We start from the raw sequence: 27,557 nt of genomic DNA, 5'->3' as shown, positions 1-27,557 counted from the left end.
AGAGGCCTTACTTTAGGAAAGAATGGAAAAAATAAAAATAAATAATAGGTTGATCATCCTACTTTACTGTACCCGTATGTGTATTGTTATTCCTTACCTTATCTGGAATTTGGATGCTACTGACGATATTCTTCGATTTATGATTTGTCATAATCGGCAACGACTGTGGACCATAATTTTTATGCTGTGGACTCCTATTACTGGACAACTTGGTGTTAAGGTTTGATGTGTAATTTGGCGTCGGACTCCTAGATCTGGTCGGTGGTGGAACCAGAGATCGTCTTGTAGAGAGATTGGGACTAAGAGACCGTTTAGGTGAGCGAGATCTAGAACGATTCAGAGAGTTCATTGGAGGACCTAGAGAATGTGGACCGCTGGATCCGTAAGAATTTCCTGCGTCTGGAATTGATGCAGCTGATCTAAAATTAATATAGGATTAGTTAATAAAATTAATAGAAATACGTTATATACGTTGCGGTTAAAACGCGAATAACGGTCTAGAATTACCTGGATAGAGTTAGAATTATCCAAGCGCACAGTGGATAGATATTTGTGAATATTTCGTTGAATTCTGGATTTATCCGGTTATTAACTATATTATTATGTTCAAATAAATAACAGTTTCTAATTTGGAGTAAAAATTAATAAGATTTTTATCTCTGTTTAAGTTCTATCAAGTTCTCAATACTTAATTATATCTTTTAGACAATAATTGTATAGTGGATTCTTCATAAAGAAAAGAAAGCAAAGAAAATTTAAATGTAAGTAATGTTATTTATACCCAAGTTTAAAATGTACTGCTTTATCCATTTAACATTAGATTTATCTAGAATGACCCGGATAAATCAAGAAATTATCAATCTTCTTTGCCTTTTATCCAGCGAATTTGGATAATACGCAAAATATCCAGGTAAAACTAGTTTTATCCAATTTCGGGGTTTATATATATATATATATATATATATATATATACCTATATATACATATCTGTTGGTTAAATTTTGGCTTCAACTGGAAGTGGATGGAAGTTACTATACAAAAAAGCAGACATACTCATAGCTAATATTAATTGTAACTTAATAAAAAATATATCCAGATGCAGTTTATTAACAGAATACAACTGTATCAATCGAAACAAAGGTTTATGGTACATTCGTTCAGCAAATTCCCAACTGTAAGCAAACGCACGTGTTGATATTTGCCCTCTCATTCGTCAAGAGGTTACTAAATATAATTTATTGCCTTAAGCCAGACGGATTCTCATTTTACACGTCCAAACTTGCCAGTCTGTTTAAATTCAAATTTTATTTTTAGCGTGTTGGTTTTTAAGTTAATATATTGTGTGTTATATGTTATAGTTATTGTCAAGTTATTTACTGGTTGTGTTATTTTTTAGAGTTTAATTTAGGTGTTTAGTATTAAGTTTTGTGTGTGTAGTGAACTTTTAGTATCCAAAAACAAAGTATTTGTTAATCAAAAGTAAAAATAGCTTGCGGTAATTACTTTAATAAACGTAAGAGAAACCAATATTTTAATTTATTGATGTTTCGAAAAGTTTTATTTTGTTTTTAGTCCATTTATTCACGGTTTTTGCTGTAAATATTAAAGAACCGCTTGGATTGAAATGAAATTTGGCATATACATAGCTAAATTATCCTGCAGGTAAATGTTTATGTGCTTTTCACTTCAAGTAAATTTTAAAATAGTAAAATTTTCAGGAAAAGGAAAAAGACTAATACTCTGTCACATTGGCAGTGAAGATGGGCTTATTCCAGAAGGGCTGTGGGTGTTTGAATAAAAAAAAGTGGGGACTACCATGAAGAGATGGACGGGAAATCTTTCAAAAATTGGTTAAAAAATATACTACCCCGATTAGAAGACAACTCCATCATCGTATTTTACAACGCATCTTATTATTCCAGAAAAGTGGAAAAAATTCCAACTACTGCTTTTAGAAAAGCTGACATCCAAGCGTGGCTGAAATCAAAAAATATACGGTTTGAGGACTGCATGTTAAAAGTGCAACTGCTGGCTATCGTTAAGGAACATAAGGGACAATATAATACATTTATCAATGATGAGATGACAAAAAGCCAAAAGAAAGTAGTGTTAAGGCTGCCCCCATACAATCCGATTGAGCTCAGCTGGGCAGAAGTAAAAAATTATGTAGCAGCCAAAAACACTTCTTTTAAATTTGCAGATTAGAAAAATATTTTTTATGATGCAATAAATAATATTAGTCCAACTACGTGGCAGAAATGTGTGCCACACATTCAACAAAAAGTCAAGTCCAAAATGTGGAAGTTGGACAATATAATAGAGAACCATATCGAACTCATAATAATAAATCCAGACGAAGAAAGCAGCACATGTAGCTCCTCAGACTCTGAGTAATTTAAATGGTATGTTTTTATGCTGTGATAAACTTATGACAATGCTTCTTTATTCAAAATTTTCACTTTGTCATGTATCTCTCAGTTAATGAATATTTTATTTTAGCACATTTTTCTTCAATGGAACATTAAATTTTGCTCACAATGATTAAATTTCAAGAAATTCTTACACTAATAGTTTCAAAAGTAAATATTTTTAAAAATCATATGATACACCTCAGTACGACCCTATTTGGCTTTCACGTGCGTTTGTTAACAGTTGGGAATTTGTCAAATGAATGTAGTTTAGATGTTTATTTTTGAAATTTTATAATCTCTTATATATTATGGATGGATGAATATAATCCTATTAATTATGAATTATGACTAGGTAACTAATGCAGATTTTTTTTGTAAGCCAATATAACACTTCTAATGACTTCCATGTCAGTTAGGAAATAATGTTTTTCTAAAACATTGAATATCTTCTTTTTCATGTTGCCAATAACAGGAGAGAGTAAAGATGGCCTTTCCTTGATGGAACATCGTTTTCTGTCAAGTATAGAATGACAGATAAATTAGAAATAGGCCTTTTTATCATAATTTTTTTAAGACATTTTTTTTTGCACTGTTTGTTGTAAACAAGCGTGTTAGGTTAGGTTAGTAATATAAATAACAATAAAGTACATGTAAACACATAATTAGGATAAAAAATACTGAAGAAAGTATAGTTCTTAAAAAAATATACGAAAATAAAGAATAAAGTGCTTCAATTAGTAAATGACACCTGTACCAAAAGAAAGAACGAAGCAGTGTCGTTATGGAGTAGGTATGTATGTAAGAGTGATGCACGCTATAAATCATTTAAAGACAATACATATTATTGTATAAATTTTGCAAAGGCTTTATTTCTTTATAAACAATCTCGTGCCACACTTACAATATTTTATTCGTATTAAATACAAATTAACAGCCTTAAAATATTAAATGATTATTTTTTAATCATGAAATTTTATTGATTATACAATATTGATGATATAATTATTAATTAGAATAAAAAACTATAGATATGATTTGTACAGTAAACAAATAACAAAGACAAATATATCTGACATTTAATGATGCCCAACCACTCAATTGTTGATCAAAACATTACGAAAAACATAGCGGCTACGCATGCGCTCGTAACATGATTAAAAGACCTATTTAATCCGTCTCTCTACTTGTGAAATTTCGTGAAACGTTCGTTGTATGTCATACTTCTTTAAAAGTAAAGATCAGATAATACTTCGAGCTAATACATATAATTATGACGTTATAATTTTGCATTGACTAAATATAACAAAATTTGTAAGAAGAAAACTTGTACTTTACCTTTCATAGTAAACGTGAGAACCATGTAAATCGGCAGCTCCAGGTTTATTGACCAATTTCGCCCCTTGTGTCGTTCTGTGTTGTGTTCGACACCTGCATGGATCGTGCTTGTCTAAGTAATGAGATAGGGTGTCCCATCCACCTCCTACTCGAACCATTACGTGATTACGCAGGATCTAGAAAGAATGAGCATATGCATAATTATGTGTTGATACTTGATACATATTGGAGTATTATTTGGCATTAAGTAGATCAATATAGTTTAGGGAGAGTTTATCAATATATTTTAGATCAATATATTTTAGTAGGGAGATCCTGCCTTGATAATATATTTATCCTACGACAAATAATTGAAAAGCGTGTCGAAAGAAGTAGAGAGACCCATTTGGTATTTATAGACCTTCAGAAAGCATATGATAGTGTCCCGTTAAAGAAAATGTTTGAGGTCCTCAAAAGGTCCGGATTGGATTCGACGTATATCCGAGCGATATATAAATTGTACGAAAATGCAGTTAGTTGTGTAAAAATTGGAACCAGAACCTCAAATGAATTTAAAGTCACTAAAGGCCTAAAGCAAGGATGCTGTTTGTCACCGACACTCTTTAAAATATACGTCCAAGAAGCATTGAGGAATTGGAGAAATAAATGTAGATTTATGGGCATCGAAGTGGGACAAGAAACTCTGTATACATTGTTGTTTGCAGATGATCAGGTGGTGGTTGCAACCGATGAGGAAGATATAAATTATATGAATCGAAAATTATTTGAGGAATATGCCAAATAGGGGCTTACTGTAAACATAAGCAAAACAGAATATTTAAAAATTGGAGGAAATACCACAGATCTGAGGCTTGAAAACGCAGTCATAAAAGGCTGCAACCAGTATAAATATCTAGGAAGCATCATATCAGCAGATGGCAGAGTTAAGATAGATGTACAAAACCGAATAACCCAAGGGAAAAAATGCATCCGAATACTGAATACATTACTGTGGTCTAATAAAATAAAGATGCATACCAAACTTCGCGTATACAGAGCAATTGTAGAACCAATTACCACATATGGTGCCGAATGTTGGACGATGACAAAGAATGAACGAGATAAAGTAGACGTTGTGGAAATGGATTATCTTAGAAGGTCATGTCGAGTATCGAGAATGGAAAGAATCAGGAATGAGGAAATACGAAACCGTACAGGAATTAGAGATACTCTTTCAGATAGAATACAAGGAAGGCAATTACAATGGTACGGTTACGTGATGAGAATGGAGGAGGAGCGGTGGCCAAAGAAAGCCTTAATGTATGTTCCGCCAGAAAGAAGGAAAAGGGGAAGACCACCAAATTCCTGGAAAAGAGAAATTACAAAAACAATGCAATCTAGAGGCTTAGAAGAGGAAGATTGGAGAGATAGGAAAAGATGGAGGCTGAAATGCGGGACGCGGCAATCGCCGTAGGACCCCCGTTATATGATGATGAAGTAGATCAATATATTTGAAAAAAAAATCGTTTTTAAATTACTTTTAATTTTATAATTTACAGGAATGTAATTAACAGTCAAATACATGTTGCTTTGACAGTTTCTGTATGTAAGTTTTTGTTCCTACCATTCTAAAACTAGTTTCGCATTATATTATCGCTTATTAGCTAGAGTAGGTAGAAACACAAAGTCTGGGTACCTACAGACTGGAAAATTTCACTTTCTCTCTTAAGGTTAACATACGTTTCTTACGCATGTCGGATTGCAGAAGAGCTATCAAACAAAACGCTGTAGAGTAAAAATCATTGTATTCATGCCAAAATTGTAATCATTTAATTTAATTTATTAGTAAAGTAAAAACTAGTAGTAAAACATAAGGTTTTAATTACACAAAGTCTGGAAATCTGCAATGTACTGAAATTTATAAAGTTAGATTTAGATTAGATTAGATTAAGAGAGGTGGCCTTTCGGCCTATTCCAATACGACCTTTTCAGATCTATTGTGGTCCTCTAGTCCTAGATAACATTCTCTAGCCTGACCCTTTTAATAAAGTCTAGTAGCTTCGAGACTGTACCTTCCATGTAGCTATTTGCCGGTGGATTTTCTTCTCCTAATGCAAAGAACCGCACATTTGCCAGACTGTCACACTGACATAAAATGTGCTCTGCTGTTTCTTCTTCGAGGTGACAGAATCTGCACAGGTCATCATCTGATAATCCCATCAGCTTTAAGTGCCTATTCAGCTTACAGTGCCCTGTTAGAAGACCTACTATGACCTTGACTGTTTTCCTGTCTTTGCTTATTAGGTCTTCCGTAAATTTTGGCGACTGTTCTGTAATGAACTGTTTCGAACTGTTCTGAAACTTACTTCTCTGTAATGAAGCAGAACGTAGAGAAGTGTTAATTTCATTGGCAAAATAATAGAACAGAGTTGCAAAAGTAGTTATTATAAGCAAGAACACAGTTACAAATATTGTCAAATAAAAAAATAATATTTTGCAAAACACAGAAAAAACTATTTACATGATATCGATACAAAAATATTTCAATGAGTTTGACAGCTGAGGCAATTAATTGCTATGAAAATGGAACTTTACGTAAGGGAACTTTACGTTTGGCGGTCACAGTATGAAAATGTACAAAATATGATCGAAATATTGAAATTTCGTCAATTGTGAAGAGAGTAATTGAAAAACTCACACTCCTTAACAGCTCTCTACAGCGTATACTGACTGAAGATCTAAATCTCCCTGCTTATAAAGTTCAATTGACACAAGAACTGAAGCCGAACTGAAGATGTACAGTGAAGAGAGTTCGTCGAATGGATTATTGAACATCAATAAATGGTTGCTGATTTTTCGAGCAAAATCATTCTAAGCGATGAAGCACATTTTCACATTGATGGCCTTGTTAATCGTCAAAATGGCCGCATTGTGGGGTTATGAGAACCCACATGTACTGTCAAAAAAAAATGCATCCACAACGTGTCACTGCTTGGTGTAGGTTTTGGTCTGGATGCATCATTGGACCATACTTCTTTGAAAATAAGGCTGTTCAAGCCTTAACTGTTACTGGTGCTAAGAGTTATTTTGGGATAAATTGGATAATACTGATGTAGTCGACATGTGGTTTGAACAAGACGGTACCACATGCCATACAGCCTGTAAAACAATTCAATTACTACATGACACATTTATTGGTGGTGTACTCTCTCGTTGTGGTGATCAGAATTTGCCCCCTAAGTCGTGTGATTTAACACTATTGGATTCATTTTTATGGAATTATTTTAAGTCAAAGATCTGTGCCAATAAACCTACAACCACTAGTACATTCTTCTTCTTTCTCTTTATAAGCAATCCTGCTTGTTCATTGGCGGATTAATACCTCTATGGAAGGTTGCCACTCCATCTTTTGCGCGATCGTCCGATACCTCTTCTGCAGATTGGTGACTTATCTATTCCATTTTTTTTTCTATTTAGTGTCCATTCATTTTTACACTGCACGTCATATTTTCTTCTAATGTCTTCACACTTTTTTTTCGATCTCTCAGCGTATTTCCTGTAATTCTTCTCATCTTCTCAGTACTCTCATCTCTATCATTTTCAGTAGCCTTTGTGCTGTACCGGATCTTGTTTCTGAGGCATATGTCATTATTGGTCTTACACTGGCTTTATAAATTCTTGACTTTATCTCAGTTTTAATGTGTCTGTTTCATCATATAGTGTTATTAAGACATCCTGTCAGTCTATTTGCTTTTGTACTTGATCTCTCACTTCTTTGTCCAGGTTCCATAGCTGGACAGTGTAATTTTCAGGTATTTTATTTCCATTACTTGTTCAATACTGATGCCATCAATTTCTATTTTACATCTGGTTGGTTCTTGGCTTATTACTATTGTTTTAGTTTTTTTGAGATGAAATTGTCATATTAAATACTTTTGCTCCTATGATAAATCTGTGGACCAGTCGTCGCAGTCTATCTTCATCTTGGGTTATCAATATTGCGTCGTCTGCGTAACAAAGTATTTTTATTTCTTTGTTTTCCATTCTGTATCCTCTTCCTTTGTTAACGCTTTTGATGATTTCATTTATATTAAATTTACGAGCCAATGAGTCCCACTGTCTTATTCCGCTGCCTATTTCTATAGGTTCTGGAAGTTGTAACTCGTGCATTGAAGGAGAAAATTCAATGATGCGTCAAATAAATTCAGTCGCATTTATACAAAATGGTCGTGGAAAATTTCGACAAAAGAGTATGTGCCAGCAAAGCCGTGGTGGTCATTTGTCTGATGTGCTATTCCATACATAACACTATCCTATTTACTTTATGATTCAATAAAAAATTACAATTTAAATAAAAAAACAGTATTTTCTATTCAATTTAAATCTTGCGTAAGTTTTGGTATATCTTTTATATGATAAATAGCAGCTATTCTTAGATGGTTATACTACAGAATTAGAGAAGATTTTAAGTATGGCTGTTCTTGAGAAAGTTTGCACAATATATATTCAAGATTTAGGGCTATTTTTTTAAGGAAAATAAAAAATACCAAATGGAAAAAGAACTGTATGATGGCCTAGGAAAAAATTAAACGATGTAGTAAAACGATGGGAAATAGTGGCACAGAACTGATAATAGTGGAAGGCAATATTAAACATTACAAAGAGTCACGAAGAGCTATAACGCGTTGATAATGGAAGATATTGAAAAGCAAATAATGGCATAACAAAGGTAATAAAAAAAGGAAAAGGAGTGCTGCCCGATAGTCGTGATCCAGAAAGAACAATTAAACCAAAATATCAAAGCTCCTAAGTAAAAGAAAACAGCTGACGAAAAAATACGACTACAACTACAAGACAATGAAGAAATTAAATAAAGATATCCACTGATCAATCCAAAAAGATATAAGGGAAAACAATACAAGAGAGATAACAAAAATAATTCAATAAAACAAAAGTTTAAAAATTTTAGGGTGAAATGCGAACAACACAGGCAACAGGAATATGTGCGGAATAAGAAACAAAGACGGAGACATCAATACGCATAAAACCAAAATTCTCGAGGTTGTAGAAAGCTTTTATCACGAAATATACGAGGGCATCAATGATAGACAAGATCAGTCCCTGCTGAAATAACAAATTAGGGATCAAAAGAAAGACCAGAGGTAACACTGGAGAGTAATTTAAAAAGACACTTTCAGAAATGAAAAATAATAAATCTTCAGGCGATGATCGAGGCAATCAAACTAGATCGAAATAAAATTATCCAGGCTTTGACTAAACTTTTCACCGATTGCATCTACCAAAGAAAAACCCCTTCTTAATGGAACAATGCAGTCATTGTTTTATTACACAAAAAGGAGACATAACAGCTCTAAAAAACTACCAACTACCAGACTGGAGGATAAGTTAGACTTCTATCAGTCCAGAGAACAAGCTGGATTTAGATCAGGATACAAAACTAACAACTAATTACTAATGATAAAGAACCTGATAGAGAAGTCTGCAGAATATAACAAATCATTGGCACTGATATTCGTAGACTTCGAACGAGAAAGCATTCGATACTATAAGCCAGCAATAACTATTAAAAGCATTGATAGAATGACAAATAGACCATCGCTACACTAACATAATCCAACATATCTACCAAAATGCTACGGCTAGCAAACATTATCTAAACAAACGAATAAATTCTGTATACAGCGAGGAGTAAAGGAGACACCGTCTCTTCAAAGTTATTCATGAGACTTTTAGAACATACTTGTAAGAAGGCAGATCTGAACGAGTATGGTATCAACATAATTGGAGAGACGCTCAGTCGTTTGAGATTTGCAGATGACATCGTCCTTACAGTCGATCGGACTATGCAATAAGAATGTTGCCAAAATTATATTACGTTTCCTTGGAGGTTGGACAAAAGATTAACATGAACAAGACGAAAACCATGCCTAATCTGGTGCTAAATCGCAATATTACTGTTTATGTAAAGAAGATTGAGTAGACTGCATCGTATAAATACTTAGGGTATGAAATTCGGTTGGGCAGAGATAACCAGACACGTGAGCTCTAGATGTGTCTCTTTGAGAAACCGGATCCCAAACGAAGATATACGTGGTAGAACAAAAACAACAGAATCTATCGAAAAAATCACGTCGGTAAAATGAAATTGGACAGGACACGTCGCCAGATTATCTGACAAACGATGGATAAAAGGTATTGTCGAGTGGAGGCCAAGACAAGAAGCAATACGGAGCAGAGAACGCCCACCAACTAGATGGACTGACGACTTAAAGCGTGTTAGTAATAATTGGATGCAAGCCGCACCAGACAAAGACAGATGGAAAGAGCTGAGGGAGACCTATGTCCAACAGTGTACGCGTACAGGTTGATGATGATAATGACATCGGTGATGATAAAACTTCTTCTTTTTCTTCTTCCTTCTTGTATGTAGGCTTTAAAGCCTGTTTCTTCTTCAATATTAGCCTTCTAAATTGTTTAAATTGTCGCATCATCTTTTTCTTGGTCTGCCAATACTTCTTCGTCCATTTGGTGACATCTCATGCTATTCATACTATCTGATCCTCTGCCATTCTACTAATGTGTTCGTTCCACTCCTATTGCCGTTTTTTCACCCATCCATTTATGTCTTCTATATTGCATGCTCTTTTTATGTTTTTGCTTCTCTCCCTATCCAACAGACTTTTCCCTGATATTCGTCGGAGTATTTTCATCTCTGTTGTTTCTAGTAGTCGTCTCGTTTTAGATGTGTCAGGTCTTGTCTCCGCCGTGTATGATAATGATAATATGAGTCTAATTGCTGCTTTATAGATTCTTGTTTTTGTGTCTTGTCTTAGATGTTTGTTCTTCCAGATTGTGTCATTAAGAGATCCCGCCGTTTTACTTGCTTTTAAACTTTGCTGTCGTACTTCTTCTTCAACATCTCCGTAACTACTTATATCTATTCCCAGATATCTAAACCTTGCTTCCTGCTTTATTATCTTCCCATCAATTACGATTTTACATCGTAGTGGGTATTTAGATGTTGTCATATATTTGGTTTTTTCTGCTGATATTATCATATTGTATTTCTTGGCTGTTGTACTGAAGATGTGTGTTAATCTTTGGAGTTCGTCTTCTGTCTCGGCGATTAATGCGGCGTAATATAATATTTGGATTTGTTTGTTCCCCATTCTGTATTGATGATAAAACAATAGATAGAATAAAGAAATTATGCCTCGAATCGTTATATAATCAGTAATCAATTTGACGAGATCTAAGTGGTAGTTTTTCACGCTTGCTGACTTATATTTTAATTTTAATTATAATAGTGTTATACAGGGTGTTTCAAAAAAGGTTACTCCGTCTCTAGGGTAGGTAAAAAACTGAAAAATAATTGGGGTTTGCTAAGTAAAAAATTTTTGTAACGCCACCCGTTTTCAAGATACAGGGCGTTGAAGAAAAAAAAATTTTCGCATTTTTTACGATTTTGCCGAAACTACTGGCAACATTGTAATGAAATTTTATACGAATATGTTTTGGAAGCAAATACATCCCATGAATTTGTTTTTATATCTGATTCTCATAGAGGGCGCTAGTTACACGGATCGTACTAAGTATTATTCAATATAACTTTTTTAAGAGTATAATTATTAATCAAAATTTCAAGTAAACTTAAACATCATTCAATTTTACACGAAAAAGGTACTCTTGGTAAAACTCAATACTGTGTACCGTTTTCGGAATATTTTGATTTGAAAATTATGAAGTAATAATTGATGCTGGTATAAAATAGTTAGTAATTAAACAAAACTCACAAGAAGAAAATTAAATTAATGACTAAGAACATAAAATAAAATTCAATTATAGTAAGTGTTCAAAATGCCCTCCGTTTTCGCTAATACACAAGTCTATTCTTTTTTCTAAAGATTCCATTAACCCGCCCATTCTTGGCATGAATTTACCTCTGTAGCATAGACCTTTTCCATAATATACGAGCAAACTGCATAGTCCAAAGGTTTAAAATCGCATGACCGAGAAGGCCAATGAATCGGAGCTTCTGCACCTCTACCAATCCATCGATTCTGAAAATGATTACTCAACCAATTACGACACCTTCTATCAAAGTGTGGTGGAGCTCCATCGTGCATAAAAAATAAAGATCTTCGCTCGTTTAGCGTTAAATCTTCTAATATCTCGAATAAGGAATTGTTTAAAAAATCAAAATACATATCACCATTTAAATTTCCAGGTAGAATATGATAACCTATTAATTTGTTACCTAAAGGTGCTGCCCAAACATTAACTTTAAATGAATGTTGGTAATGTGATTCGTGGATTCTCATCACACCAGTAGTGTGCATTATGGGAGTTAAACATACCTTGTCGCATAAAGGTAGCCTCGTCCGTAAAAAGAATGCATTTAAAAAAATTTGGATTGTGGGCTGTCCTTTGTTGCAATGTTTCGCAAAAATCCACTCTAACCGGTAGATCATCTGGCAAGAGCTCTTGGACTTGTCTGTAATGATAAGGATGCAATTGCTGTTCTTTCAGTATCCACCAAGTACTTGAAGAAGAAGTATTTGTTTGTCTTGCTATATTCCTTACGCTAACTGTTGGATCTTGATCAAGTAAATTTAAAATATTATTTTCTTTATTAATTGTTCTTGTTGTTCTTGGTCTACCAGAATTTATTTTATTTGGTCCCACATTCCCAGTTTCTCGACAACGTCGTTCAACGGCTCCAAATGTTTTTTTTCTTGGTAAGTTTCTTTTAGGAAACTTTTCTGCATATCGTGTCACAGCTGCACTAGAACATCCTAAACATTCGCCTAAGGTTAATAATATGTCAGTGTATTCAACATTTGAGTACATTTTGATTTGATTTTACAAATAACAAGGTTTCAAAACGCTAATTATTGTTGATTTATCGTCATAATAATCAATAAATGTCAGATTTCCATGGCACACTTGGAGAAAATAGAGGTATACCTATTAGAACTTTATCATTACTACCAGCATCAATTATTACTTCATAATTTTCAAATCAAAATATTCCGAAAACGGTACACAGTATCGAGTTTTACCAAGAGTACCTTTTTCGTGTAAAATTGAATGATGTTTACTTGAAATTGTGATTAATAATTATACTCTTAAAAAAGTTATATTGAATAATACTTAGTACGATCCGTGTAACTAGCGCCCTCTATGAGAATCAGATATAAAAACAAATTCATGGGATGTATCAGCTTCCAAAACATATTCCTATAAAATTTCATTATAATGTTGCCAGTAGTTTCGGCAAAATCGTAAAAAATGCGTAGAATTTTTTTTTCTTCAACGCCCTGTATCTTGAAAACGGATGGCGTTACAAAAATTTTTTACTAAGCAAACCCCAATTATTTTTCAGTTTTTTACCTACCCTAGAGACGGTTTTACCTTTTTTTAAAACACCCTGTAGAATATATCTATTCTAATATATAACCAACTATTCCCCAACAATTATTTTTTGTTTTGGTGTATTTATAAAGTTTCCGAAAATCATGATTTTCAGAAAACAGAAAGCATTATGATTTTTCCAAAAAAAAAAAGGAAACAAAGATCATTGTACGAGTTACGAAAAATTTTATTGAAAATTTATGTAGCAGTAACAGTAACCATGATCAAGGATGTTATATAAAAAGGTGTTTACTACCATATTCAATTAATTAAAAGTATTAAATAGCGTAATAAAATAATATTTTATTTACAACTTCTCGTAATGGGCGCATTTACCGTTTTTAGACTTATGCAACCATTTTTGTAAACAAATTCCAATAAATTGACTGAATAATTATATCATACGGTTCTGTAATAAAAATAGCTACCTAATTATTTAGTTTCTAACACACCTGCAGAAGAGATGGATATAAAAAACGAGAAATCCTTGAAAATGACAAATCAGTAGAAAAGTGAGCTCAGCATCTTTGTCTGAAGTATGTAACCTACTCACTTATATTTTTTTTTATTTTGTTTGTAATTAAATTATCAATGTCACAGAATAATAAAATAAACAAAAATGGGTATTTTTACGATTTTTGTCATAAACTTTGTGTGGATACAAACAAACATTAAAATATGCTTAGAAAATTAGATCTAGTTTTTCAGTGAAAGAAATAATGATCAATATTAAAAAAATAATTTCGTAAATGCACTTCCTAACTACAGGTTTCTTACCTATCCCAAAGATGGCGCTGGGACTAATCAAAGGAACCGTTGTGTTATGCTCACACACTTATTTCAAGTATCTCAAACGCAAACTAAAAGTTTGCGTTGTCAAACTGCTTACGAAAGTGTCTTAAGGGTACTTAAAAAAATGTATAATGTAAAATGTAAGGATTAATGCCATTTCACGATCAAATTTTTCGTTTTGTATAGTTTCTTGCCAAGATAACCGTCCAAAATTGGCAAAGGTGTATAAAAATAGCTAACTTTGTTATAAAAAGTAAAGTAATTGAATAAATTGAATATTATTACCAATCTGTATGGTTGACGTTATCTATTCATGAATTAGGCGAAGAAACGAAACCCTAAACTTACCAATTTTCCGCAGCAAGATAAATCGCTGTGAAAATTTTTGCGTTTGATTCGGGAAAGTGCTTTTGCTACTAAGAAAATATCGACAGGAATGAGTTTAATTTTGTTAGTAGAGGGTTTTCGAGGTCGCTGAATGCGAATATGATAACGACGATGGTCCTCGAGCAACCTGGTGCCCAGGGTGGACCTCGTCTCCTGAAGTATGTTAATTTCATTGTAAATCAGTCAACAGCGAAGGTTTTCGAGGTCGCTGGTTACAAATATTGTAATGAAGATAGTCCTCGAGCTACCTGGTGCCCAGTGTGGATCTCGTCTCCTGAAGTTTTATGTAATTTTTATTCCAAATCAGTCGAAAGTCATTACTTATGGCGTTTTCGAGGTGGCTGATCGTGAATATTATGACGGCGATGATCCTCGAGCTACATGGTACCCAGGGTGAATCTCGTCTTTCAAAGTTTTATGTTAGTTTCATTCGAAATCAGTCAAAACTCATTACTCGAGGGTTTTTGAGGTTGATGAACACGAATATTATGACAGCGATGATCCTTGAGCTACCTGTAGCCCAGTGTGGACCTCGTCTCCTCGACTTTTATGTAATTTTTACTCGAAATCAGTCAAAAGTCATTACTCAGGGTTGTTGGGGATGCTAAACATGAATATTAGGACTGGCAGCGTAGACCTCATCTGAAGTTTTTTGTTAATTTATTATTTAAGATCTTTATTGACATAGACTCCAAAAGACATGGTAACTGTGGGCACAAATTACCTTGGAGACCATCGCCATCGTAATATTCGCGTTCAAAGACCTAGTAATGACTTCTGACTGATTTCGAATGGAAATAACATAAAACTCCAGGAGACGAGGTCCACACTGGGCACCAGGTAGCTGGAGGATGATCGTCGTTATAATATTCGTACTCAGTGACCTCGAAAACCCCCGAATAACAAAATTGAACTTATTCCTGTCGATATTTTCTGAGTTGCAAATTGTTCATTTTCTATGTTTTTATGGAAACTTATTTTCCTTATGCACAAAATGCAATTTTTATTTTACCACCATGAATTTTGTTCAAAAACTTTCCTGACACTTTTCCGAATAGAATGCAAAAATTTTTACAGCGATTCATCTTGCTACGGAAAATTGGTAGGTTTAGTACTTTTTAGTGCTTCATTTCCTCACCAAAATTGGAATAGTGTGGCCTGAAGCTGTTTTAAGAAATAAATTTAGTTTGTTTTAAGCCAGGATCTAACAGAACGTGGAGCAAAGTACTCCATCGGTGGAAAGACGGAAACCAACGCAACGTGGATATTTGTGGTGTACGATCCCTGGGATAGAGCAAAACTCTCTACTTACGGTGGCCCTGTCCCGTCATTTTTTGGTAAATTAACACGGTTCAAAGGAGGTAAGAAGCTGATGTATAGCACGTACTTACCCCTCCTACTCTTCCGACGGGGCTACGGTTTGGTACGGTGCGTCTAACAACTTACTACATTTTTACCGTCAACATCGGTGGCGGTAAACTAAACTAAATCCTTAAGGGGACACGCACTATCAGAATTTCGAGTGAATTTATCAAAAAGTAAATATTTATTAATTTCACAGTAATGTGGGGTGTCTTCCGTGTTCTCTTTTCTTTTCACTAGATATTATCTACGTTTTATTTCTTATTGCGGGCGTGAATTGGAGAAGAGCGCTCTGTAAGATTCAAGGCTTTAGTTGGCTGTTGTTTTTCATTCAGAAATCCGGTTCGAATAAAAGATCTGGTTACACTGTTATCATTAATAAAGGTGCATTTTTGATTGTCACTGTAGCCCTTAAGTTATACATTCTGTTCATTTATATTTAAAGTATAAGTGCGCATTTGGGGGCTTTTATTAAAAACGACCAACGCCCGTCCCTTCAACTTTTATGCGTCTTCCTGGCTATTGTTTGAGTGTCTGTGTTCAGTTGTGGGAGATTGGTTCTAGTAGTACTTTGTGACAGGCTTCTGAATGTGACTCTAAAGCGACATTCTGACCTAATTCTTTGATTCTTCTTTCCGTGCCTGGGATCGGCTTCTTCAAATGTCCTATTCTTTCGCAATTAAAACATCATCTGTTTTCATTTTAAATTTTTTGTTGAAGATATTGAAGTATGCTAAGTAAAATAAATTATTGGTTATATGCGGAAAAATCTTCATTTATTTTAATTTTTGGGCGAGGTCTGGAAATACTTTTCACCGCTTCATACTTCTGGGCTGAGATTAGTGCTCCATTTAGCGTTTAGAGAGCCTGTTGCATTCCAACATCCTGTAGTCCATTAATGCATGTATACCAGTTTGTCCCAAAAAATCTTTAGGTGTGTAAGGATACGACAAATACAAGAATCTTTTAATAGCAGCTTTAAATTCTTGCAGGTTTTCGTTATGTTTTTGATATCAAAATTTCAGCTGATTTTGGAAAAACTTCTTTAGATGATTCTCACCATATCTTGTTTCTAAAGCTTGAACAAGAGAGGTATAACTGGGTGCATCCTGGGGAAGAAATTGCATGGCGGTTAGTGTCTGTCCTCGAAGCGACACTAGTTTTCCATGCTGTTTGAATCGAATGACGGTGGTTTTAAAATTTTGCCAGTTCTAATTGTGCCTGATTCAACTATGGATGATGAGGAGGCTGTTTGTTTAGGTTTGACATTAGTATACTACACGAGTAATAATATAATCCAGGAAAAAGTGACAAAAATAGCAATTACGGAAAAAATATCGATAATATCGTTAAAATACAGGAAATATTTAATGAAGATTATAGATGATGGAATAGCTAAAGCTTTAGGCTTCTCAGAAGAAACGGTATTTTGTTCATATGAAGACCTCAGTATAAAAGCTGTAAACAATATTGTTGCACATTTTATAAATCTGGATTACAACGAATGAAAAATACGCAATATTTTTATTGTTTGAATAGTAATATAACTGATTTTGGTGAAACATGGGTTCATCATTTTACTTCTTAATCAAAATGCTCAAGAAGTGAATGGCTCTGCGACCATGAATGGAAAGTCCATAGTAATAAAGCAAAATCAATTTGTGGATGTACTACTTGGTAAATTTCATTTTGTCTCTGAGATGCACAAACAATGATTTACGACCAAACAACCTAGTTAACCTTAGTCATCAAATTCGAGAAGCATGGTAGAATATCGCTCAGGATATCATAAATTATTAATTTAAAGCATAATCACTTGAATGATTACGAAACAAAAGAATATTTCTTATATATACTGTTAAAATCATTCGATTCGATAATTCCCCTATCGCAAACTTCTTGTTGTTTAATACAAGCTGAGTAAGTCGTCAATATGGTTACTGTGAAATTAAATATTAATACTCACCCTGACAAAAATAAGAACTTTGGTATCGCCGATCCTGTATTTTCCTTCAGAGACCCTTATCATCGGAAATTGAGTTGGACAGGTACATTTTTCGACTAAATCTCTAACCTGAAAAGAAAATATAACGTTAGAAAATGTTTTAGCGGAATATTATTTTGTTTCTTGTGGCACATCACCTTTTCATAGTTACATATTCCGTATGGTTTGCAATTACCATCCATTATAAAATATAAAATAAACTCTTCATTTAATGACTACTATTTCGATAAAATTTTCTTGTCTAGTAAAATGTTTTACTAAAACGTGACTAGATCATCATTATCAAGGTGTTACAGCCCTTAAAGGGCCATGACCTTCTAAAAAGAGTTTTCTAAATCCGAATTGTAAGAATGTTAAATGTTAACTAATTGCCAACTAACTTTCCTACAGTTCGGATGTAGAAAACTCTTTCGAGTATGGGCTTATGTTCCCTGTAGGCAATCTAAGGCCACCGGCATATTGCCAGGTAATTTAACAATTTTAAGTACGGTTTAATCCATATAAACCCAACCACTGCTTGGTTTTGAGGTTATTTTGTAAGTACTACAAAGTAAGTAATTAACCACATGTTTCCAAATAATAGTCACAATTTTACCTTACGTTTTTATTAATTTAGTGAGATTACTTGCTTTGACGTTCACTGAAGATAAAATGATTAGTCTGAAAACGTTTTGAACTTGATCTCTTTGGATTTTTAAATTTAATTTTTAATTAAAAGCTCGGAAAATAATGGGAGTTTGGAGTGGATGCAATACAACCTGAATTGCTAAAATATAGAGGTCACAAATTGTATCCGATAGGAATGGTTGGGGACATCGATGAAAGAAACAGGAATGGTTGGGGATATCGAATTGCTTGGGGAAGAATTAAGACGAGTAGGAGAATCTAAATATCTTGGCTTCTACGTAGCGAAAAATGGAGCACTAGATCGAAATACAGGCTGGTTGGTTTAACTGGAAGCGAATAAGCAGAGTACTCTGTTACTGGAAGCGAAAAATCAGGGAAGGACTAAAAGGAAAGATATACAAGGGTGTCGTGAGGGCGTTGGTATTCAGAAGTGAAGTATTGCCTGTAAAGAGGGTTCAGGAAAATAAAATGGAGGTAGCTGAAATGAAAATGTTACGATGGATGTTGGGGTAAGACTAAAAGGGACATCAAGGGACGTGATTAGGAAAGTGCCGGGGTGACTACGAGCCCTAACAACTATATGTTACAAAAAGCAGTTATTTTGCGAGTTTAATGCCAATTTACTTAATTGTAAATATGATTTTTGCGTCTTAATTATAATATTTTATATTGATTACTAGTTAAATAATTGTTTGATAATCGAAAACTGCTGACAACTAAATATTGGAACATTTTTTGCTTTTCCTCATGTTTCTTAAATTTTATCAGCCTGGCGCAAAGAAGGCTTTAAAATCAAACATACGAGTAGGTAGTGAGTTGTCAACAATAATTATCAGGCGTCATTTGAGTATGAATAATTAACAACCGTCAGTTTTATTACGAGTAACGTATAATAATGACACGTGGAAAACCTACTGATCCAAAAGATCGAGAAATTATTATGCATCAGTACCATGAAGGGAAAACAATGAGTGAAATTTCCAGTGAATTGATTGCATCAACAACTCCTGTGTTTGATATAATTAAGAAATATGATGAAACTGCCAGTATTTATGTTTGTGGCAAAAGTTCATGCCATCTAAAGCTGTTTCTCAAAGCAAACATGTCAAAGTGTAAAGCATTTGATTAGAATACGTAAGTCGGGAAGAAGAAATACACTACGAAAAGTAACTACTAGAAGGAATAGAGAAACTTGGATGAATGTTTCCAAAGAATATCCAAATATATGCACAAAAGCGGACTTAATTTTTATAAGGTATGTTTGATAGGTTCTTCTTTGCGATATAAATTTTCTATTTTTTGATTTATTCGAGTAGGCCAAAGAAAAACCATTCTTGACGGAAACTTAAAAAAGGAATCATTACATTCGGGCTAAATCAAAACTTTCGTGGACCAAACATAATTGGGACAAAGTTTTTTGTAGCGACGAAAGCAAATTTTGCGGTCTGTGTGATTATGTCTTTGCGATTATCGAAAGCGTGTGATTCGGGAAAAAACGGAAGCATTCCATAAGGATTTTTTTTAAAAAAACTGTAAAGTTTCCCCAGGGTATCATGGTGTGGGGTTGTATGCCGGCCACAGGGTTAGGAACTTTACATTTTATTCAGGCCATAGTAAACGCAACCAAATATCAAGATATGCTTGTATATTCGTTTCTACGAAGTGCCAAGTCAAAAAAAAAAATGAATGGGATAACATGACATTTAAGTTTAACAAGAAATAACCCTCAGCGTACTTTGCCACAAATACGTGCTAAATTATAAGAAATATGGGATAGTTTCACCCCTGAATTCTGTGAAGGCCTAGTTGATATAATCCCTAATAGATTTCAAGCTGTTATTCAAGCTAAGGGCTTGAACGACGTTACGTCTTATTAATTTTATTTTAATTTGCTAAAAACCTTTTGTTCCAATATTTAGTTGTCAGCATTTTTTGGCTATCAAACAGTTAATTAAATAGTAACCAATATAAAATATATAATTAAATTGTAAAAATAATTCCATACATCATAAAAAATGTTGAAGCTCATATTTACAATTAAAAAAAACTTAAAATAAAAGAATTTCGGCAAATTGGTATTTTATTCGTATTCAACTTGTTGCTTCAACATGTGCTTGTTTCAACATATAGTTGTTAGGACTCATACAGTCTAAAAAAAGGTTCAAAAACAAAGACTGCAATGGTTTGGTCACGTCAGACGAAGGCTAGAGCTGTTAGAAGTTGAGGGGATGAGAAGTAGAGGAAAACCGAGGAAAAGATGGAAGGACTGCGTGGCAGAGGACTTGGGAAAGAAAGGTTTAAATGAAAATTACACGATGGACGGAAATAAAAGGCGAAGAAGATTAAGGAACAGCGACCCCTGAAAAGAGAAAAGCTAAGGAAGAAGAAATTAAATCCGATATTAACAAAACTAGTCAATAAAATAGACACAAATGAATAAGTAAGCTAAATGTTCTCAGAAAATTACAAAATAGTCACCATCGTGTAAATGACGACGATATAGACCTACAATAAAGTGGAAAACAAATGAACAGGAAATAATCACAAAAAGGAGTCTAAATGAAAGATACTAGAATGATTAAAATTAAAAAAAGCACCCCAAAGCACTTTACAAAGTCGATATATATTTAAATTTAAGCTTAAAAGTCAATAAGGGATGTAAATTCGTAAGTGGTCTTTTATTAGTGGTGTAGTAGAGACTTAGGGAGGTTCTAACCCTTTGGTATGCTAATTAACCTTATCTGAATTGACTAATGTTTCGACTTGACTAAGATTGCGCTGAAAAAGAATTCTTTGTACTGGTAACTACGTAATGGTATTAACATGATAAATAAGAGGTTCTGAAACTATTTTCTTGTGGTATGTTTAAGTTAAATATTATTTAAATGGGATTAAAGCACAATTTTCTTGTCATAAAAATTACATATTACGTTGGTTTTGACGTTTACATCTTTAGAAAATAACAGTAACAGTGGCGCACCTAGAATTTTCCTGCTGTGGGTTGGTTGGGCACCGAAATTTTTTTATGCTACCTCCATTTTGAGTCCTTAAAATTTGGGTTTTAGTTTAATTTAAAGTACTAAAGATAGCAGTGCCACAGATTCAGGTATCTGTTATCCTGCCTATCACTAAAAAACTGGTAAAACCACCCTCTCCTACTTGTACGCAGTTGACTGTCGCACCTACCGTACTCCGAAAGTGGGATGGCCGCTGTAAGGCTGACGACATTTTTGTAACAGTCCCTTCTCTTATCTAGATCTTATCTCTGTCGTTGGTCGGGTTGGTGTTTCTCTTCTTCTTATTCTTTCTTTTTAATTACTGTTCGGATGTAATTGTGAACACTATTCCATCCCTCTTTACTTCCCGTCATCTTTACCATCTTCACATTTACTATCCATCATTCTGTTTCTGTCCACTGTACATCTTTTACACTCCAGCATTGTGTGACTAACAGTGTGGGAATATTCGCAGTATAGGCATTTATCTGTATCTGTCTTTCGGAGCCTATGAAGACACGCCCTAAAACAGACAATCTACCCAGTTTCTTTCTTTCAGAAGTAAAATGTAGAATAAAGAAGGCTAAGAGTGCATTCAACAATATGGCCAAACTCTTTAAAAGCTACAACCTTAATCTGGAGATAAAAGTAAGGCTTCTACTATGTTATATCTTCCTGATGCTATACTACGGAGTTGAATCCTGGACACTCACTGAAGCGATGGAGAAAAATTTAAATTAAAGATTTAGATTAAAAGGAGAAAGTTAGAATATCTCGGACACATAATGAGAAACGGCACTAAATACAGTTTGCTGAAAATAATCCTTCAAGGCAAAGTATTCGAAAAGCGAGGAATTGGGAGAAGAAGAATATCATGGTTAAAAAACCTGAGGAAATGGTTCTCCACGCTAACAATTAATCTATTTAAAGCATCAGTTAATAAGATAATTATAGCCAGAATGATTATTCTAGCCAATATTCGAAACGAATAGGCACCAAAAGAAGAAGAACCCAGTTTTTTAGGCTCGGGATCAACATCTTGGTACACTGGGCAACATCTTCCGTGTTGTTTCACTCTTCTTGCCATCTTTCCATTGATCTTTTCCTTTTTTCTTTTTTTATGGCTGTTGTCAAATGCTCCCTTCTCTCATAAAAATGTCTCTTTTCTACTACTAACACTTGCAGAGAAACACAACCCGTGATAGTGCACAAGGTTGCCGCAGATACAGTCCTGTAGACGCATGCTACTCGCAACAGACTCGTTCTGTCTACTCTTATCATGATCTTATGTATTGTGTGTGAGAGAAGTTACATTTTCCTACCATTCTTTATATATTGCACAAACCCCCCCCCCTGGCTGGGTGTGCCCTGAACAGTAAACCAAGTTCAATTACTAAATAAAATACAATGTACATAATACAACAGTTGTCAAGTTATTAAAAGACAGATAAACACAACGGAGAACGTGATTCTCTCAAAAGGTCTAAATTTTTCTATAACCTGCTCATCAGTTCCTAAACTAGAGTTGGAAAAGTCTGTCAAAAGCTAACAACATCCGAAAAGGAAGAATATAGAGTACTCTGCAAAGGAGAACTGGAAAAAAGCAAAACAAAATTAAAAGCAAATATTAGTAAAGATAAACTCAAAGTTATCAAAGCTCTAAAAGAAGATGAGTCCTAATAATATTAACAGCTGACAAGAATATTATTGATTTTATGATGATTTTATACCATTATCATTGTTTAAATAGGACATTATTCTATTTTCTACAGTTTTGTAGAGCAGGTGTTCAGCACTCTTTTAGGGAAGAAAAAAATGGCCAGCTAGATGGGTAAATCTCTGCATGAGCGACTTAACAATGAAGTCAACTAAGACTATGTCGAAATATTGGTTGATATCAGAAAAGATGTTTGAAACTGCAAGTTTCCTACTAAGGGATCAGTTTATACCAACCAAAAATTACTTGAAATATAATTTATCGTCAAAGAGCATCAGGTTCAAAACGATAAATGCCTATATGGATGTCAAGCCTAAGAAACCATCCAACAATCTTACCGGGGGCTGCAAGTGAATATAAGGACTTCTTCAAACCAACTATCTTCCTTGTTATCAATACGTCACTGACAGTTTGCTAGAGAATCACAATTAACAAGCTATACTGACTGCACTATGCTCGTAGTCAAGCAGTGGCGCATAATAGACCAGATTTCATTCTAGTTAATAAAGTAACTAGCCAAACAATAATAATTGATGTAGCTATACATAAAAACAATAATCAGCGTGTTAAATATAACGAAAAGATCACCAAGTATAGAGATCTGGAAAATCAACTACGGAGACAATGGAAAATGGAAAGTACTCAAACGATACATATTATTTTCTCTACTACTGAAGTCGTTCCGAAAAATCTCATAAAGCTGGGTTTCAGTGATCTTTATAGGACCATGCAGAAGACTGTACTACCTTCGACGTCCCGATGTGTACAAATATTTTTGGTAGATACTCCAGCATATCAAGTTACTTAGGGCTCGATAACAGTAAAGAGCCCCACCAGAGCTCAAATCTGGATGATAATCGGTAATCTTTATTCAATTATCTCTTACAATATTTTAGAAGTATAAAAATGTTTTAATACAGTTGTAATACAACTATTTACGTGAATTACAATTAAAACAAAAAAAAATGAACGGATTAGGGTTTTTAACCTATCTGTGGGACTGTTTCCCCCATATGTTAATCCGATTCCATTTCTATAATGACCGCATTAAACTACTATATCAATATATGAACAAAATACTTGATTATTTCGTCAAAGCGTGATCATATTATCGTTTCGGGGGAGAAAAGACTGCTAAAATCGTCTCTCTGCCTCGTACGCTCTGCAAGGGGCTTCGTGCATAGATAAACGAATTATCCTCTGCTTCTGTCCATTTTAGATAGGACTATGATGTTTATGTGTAGCTAGCCTTGACAAAGACTAGCTAATTTCTTACATAACAATAAAAATACCATTTTAAGTAAAGTAGAATCAGCCACAGAGACTGTAGGTAGTAGAATGGGGCAGAGATCCGACAGAAAGGTCCTAAAGTGTAAGAGATTCTAGGAGATCAGTGAATGAACTACCTTTTGGCCTTAAACGAGATCGTTATGATATCTCGGATAAGCGGCACACCTATTTAAGGTGTGGTAACTCCTTTACCAGGCAGTGAATTGGGCGAAGAGCAAACATTTATCTGCGAATGTAAATTGTTGTGAATGCAGTTTGGAGAGTTAGGGAGATGAGTGGGCTGCTAAGAAGCAGTTATCAGAATTATTGTAGGTGTTTGAGGAAGATTGTTAACCATGCCGTCATGAGGGGTCCTTTCGCATGTTACCAGCTGTATTTGTGAAAACGGCTCTTTTGATTGAGCATTACTGGCTTTCAGCTTGTTAGTATCTGCGGTATCTTGGTGGTGTCGCTTCTAAGGTGTTAAAGTACTTATCAGGAAGCTCATTTCCAGCCAAGTTGAGAAGTTTGGCTGGGAGAAAGAACCTTTTTTTTTAAGGAGAATTTACCTGATAAAGCTCCTAGGAGTCTAGCCCTCTTTCTCACCCTATTTAGAGTGAGGTTTAGTTCGGTGTCCCAGTTGAGGTTCCTCTGAAATTAAACGTCCAAATAGGACATCGACTTTTGAAATGGAAGTATATCTCCGTAGAGCTATAACCGGTTGGCCTTATCTTCATACTGGGGGTGCCCGGATATCTGAAGAGGATGTTTGTGTTTCTCTTGGGTTTAGACTCTTCATTTATTGCACCATTTGACGAGTTATATCTGAGATTTGTTGAATACAATTAGATTCCTTAACGTCCCGTCAATGGTGCCTGATGGAAGTAGTGCATCGTCGGCATATAGTAGGATGGTTTCGGAATAATCTGTTGGGCGGGGGAGGTCGCTTTTGGCGTGAAATTAACAAATATTTATACGTAATATTTTAGGAATTTTCAGGTCAATTGGCCAATAGAAAAGCATTCAAGGCATGACGATGCTCATCGACGTGTTCATTGATCCACAGACATTGATGTCTAATAAGACGTTTAAAGAGAATTTCACTTTTTAAAATAAAATTAAAATTTACCTAGTATGTAATGTACAGAGAAAAAAACTTTATGTTAGTTTGACATTTTTAAGATGTATGTTTGTATTGTTTTAAGTAAGATGCATATTATTATTGTCAATATTGTTGATAATATTGCTGATAATAAGTAAAGAAAATTACATGTATTTTTGTAGAAAACAGTTAAAACTTTTAACGATATGCTTGCTAGTGATGTTCGCTTCAAAATGTTAATTATTGACAATAGATGTTCAAATATTAAAAGCAAACATTGGTTTTTTTTCGTACCGACGGTTATTTACTATGTAGCATGCCAGTGACCTTGCTAAAGTATAGTATAAAATAATATGCTTCTAAAAAATTAAGTGGACTATGTTGTACAATCAATAGGTGTCTTTTGTATAAATGAATGTAAACATTTTTATTTTAAGTGCTACTTAAATATACGACAGTAATTAATAGCGTACTTGAAAAATAATGCATACACTCCAGTAAAACATCATTTTAATAGGGAAATTGGTGACAACATATTAAAATAATTGTTTCGAAACTAGGTATATACCTCCAATGAAAAAATTAGGAGTTTAAAAATCATTAGAGACCAAAATATTTCAATTATTATAAGTCTACAATTAGAGGGATTGGGGTAATGCAAAATATTAATGATTTAGATGATGAATTCAAACATTATTATTATTCCAATAGAATTCGAAAATCTGGATGAATTCTATTTTAACCCGGTATCTGGCAACACCAAAAATAGATGTCATAAAATTATTTTAATGGGTACATAATCTTATATACCACTCAATAACACCCTGTGGTACAAAAAAATCGAAAGGAACTAGGGAAAAGCGGTTTTTGAATTCGTTGCCTAGAAGCAACATTGCCAGTCAAGAAACACTATTTGGTACTAACTTAACTCATGAAGATCTCAAAATTTAGTTAATCATATGTAAAGAACTGTTTAACTAAAAGACATTCTATTGATTTAATAAAAAAAACTATTACATATAAAGCGCCTAAGACTAAAACATTATAAATATAGACCTAATTCTAAAGATGGAATTACAAAAAACAATTTTTGGTCGGTGTAAAACAAAGCCGCATGTTACATTTTTTAAACTGCACCATTGTATAGCCAGTTTTCCAAAATCTACATCTTTCTTTAGCGATATAAAATGGCCAGTGACCTAACGCATCTGTTCTGGTAGCATTATCAGGTGTTACAGCAAGAGGATGGCGAATGGTTATCTGTATTTTCCGTACTTGATGTAGGGCCTCGCTTTACTTCGATCTTTCCAATGTTGGACAAATACCGAGCTAGTTCACAAGAGGAATTCTTGAAGAAGTGACCCAATATTCTTTTATTACTGGCAGCTGTAATACCCCCATAAACATCAAAATGGAGAATCAGTCTGTTATTTCGGAAGTGTTTGTGATGGACCCTTACCACAGTTTTTTTACTTAATAAATTCGTCAGGTATACTGGTATACAATATTCTTATTCTTGGTATACTTAAGAGACAAGGCTACCTCTACTGCATTATTGTTTATAGTTCGATTGTCGAATGGAATGGTTTTTATGTCACTTTCAGACTAATTATAATATACTGACTCCACTACTTTTTTATATTTTCTTGGCGGTTCTTCATGCTCGTCTTCTTCATTCGTTTGATTAGCATCTTCTTTAGTTCACAGTTGATGATTATGACGTTCTTTATCTGATTCTGCGATAATTTTATTTATATTGATGTTTTCAATTTCTTCATCATACTCCTCCATATCAGTCAAATTGGAGAGATTACGGTCGACAGTAACAATACAAGACATATTTATCTTCATACTCTTCTTCTATAAAAGGAGGTAATTGATATTTCATTTAAATTTTCCATAGTGAAATCTTATACTAAAAAAAAACTAAATTACTCAACTAATAATGTTGCCTGAGAGCTACATGATGTTTATTAAAAAAATAATATGATTACTTACCGCATACAGCAAATAATAGCACAGAATTATACTAAAACAACCTTTGTTTATATACGAAATAAAAAGCTAACCTCAGAATTCTCCTAACAACGTTTGGCGATAAAAATAATGACACACCCACTTACACGTAGACCTCTACTGT

General features: G+C 34.0%; 1 protein-coding gene across 1 annotated transcript in view; it reads right to left on the bottom strand.

Annotated features, from left to right (window-relative positions):
- pigs (GAS2-like protein pickled eggs) overlaps nt 1-27,557 on the bottom strand; it is a 316,569-nt gene that overhangs the window by 10,952 nt on the left and 278,060 nt on the right. The window contains exons 6-8 of the mRNA XM_072525649.1: nt 17,668-17,775; nt 3,747-3,922; nt 98-419 (exon numbers count right to left, since the gene is read on the bottom strand). Coding sequence (XP_072381750.1) covers nt 98-419; nt 3,747-3,922; nt 17,668-17,775 — 606 coding nt within the window. The remainder of the gene's footprint in view (nt 1-97; nt 420-3,746; nt 3,923-17,667; nt 17,776-27,557) is intronic.

Source organism: Diabrotica undecimpunctata, chromosome 3 (genome assembly GCF_040954645.1).
Source record: "Diabrotica undecimpunctata isolate CICGRU chromosome 3, icDiaUnde3, whole genome shotgun sequence".
In the NCBI taxonomy this organism is placed as follows: domain Eukaryota; kingdom Metazoa; phylum Arthropoda; class Insecta; order Coleoptera; family Chrysomelidae; genus Diabrotica; species Diabrotica undecimpunctata.
The sequence above is the reverse complement of the archived record's forward strand: the minus strand, read 5'-3'. Positions and strand labels throughout refer to the sequence as shown.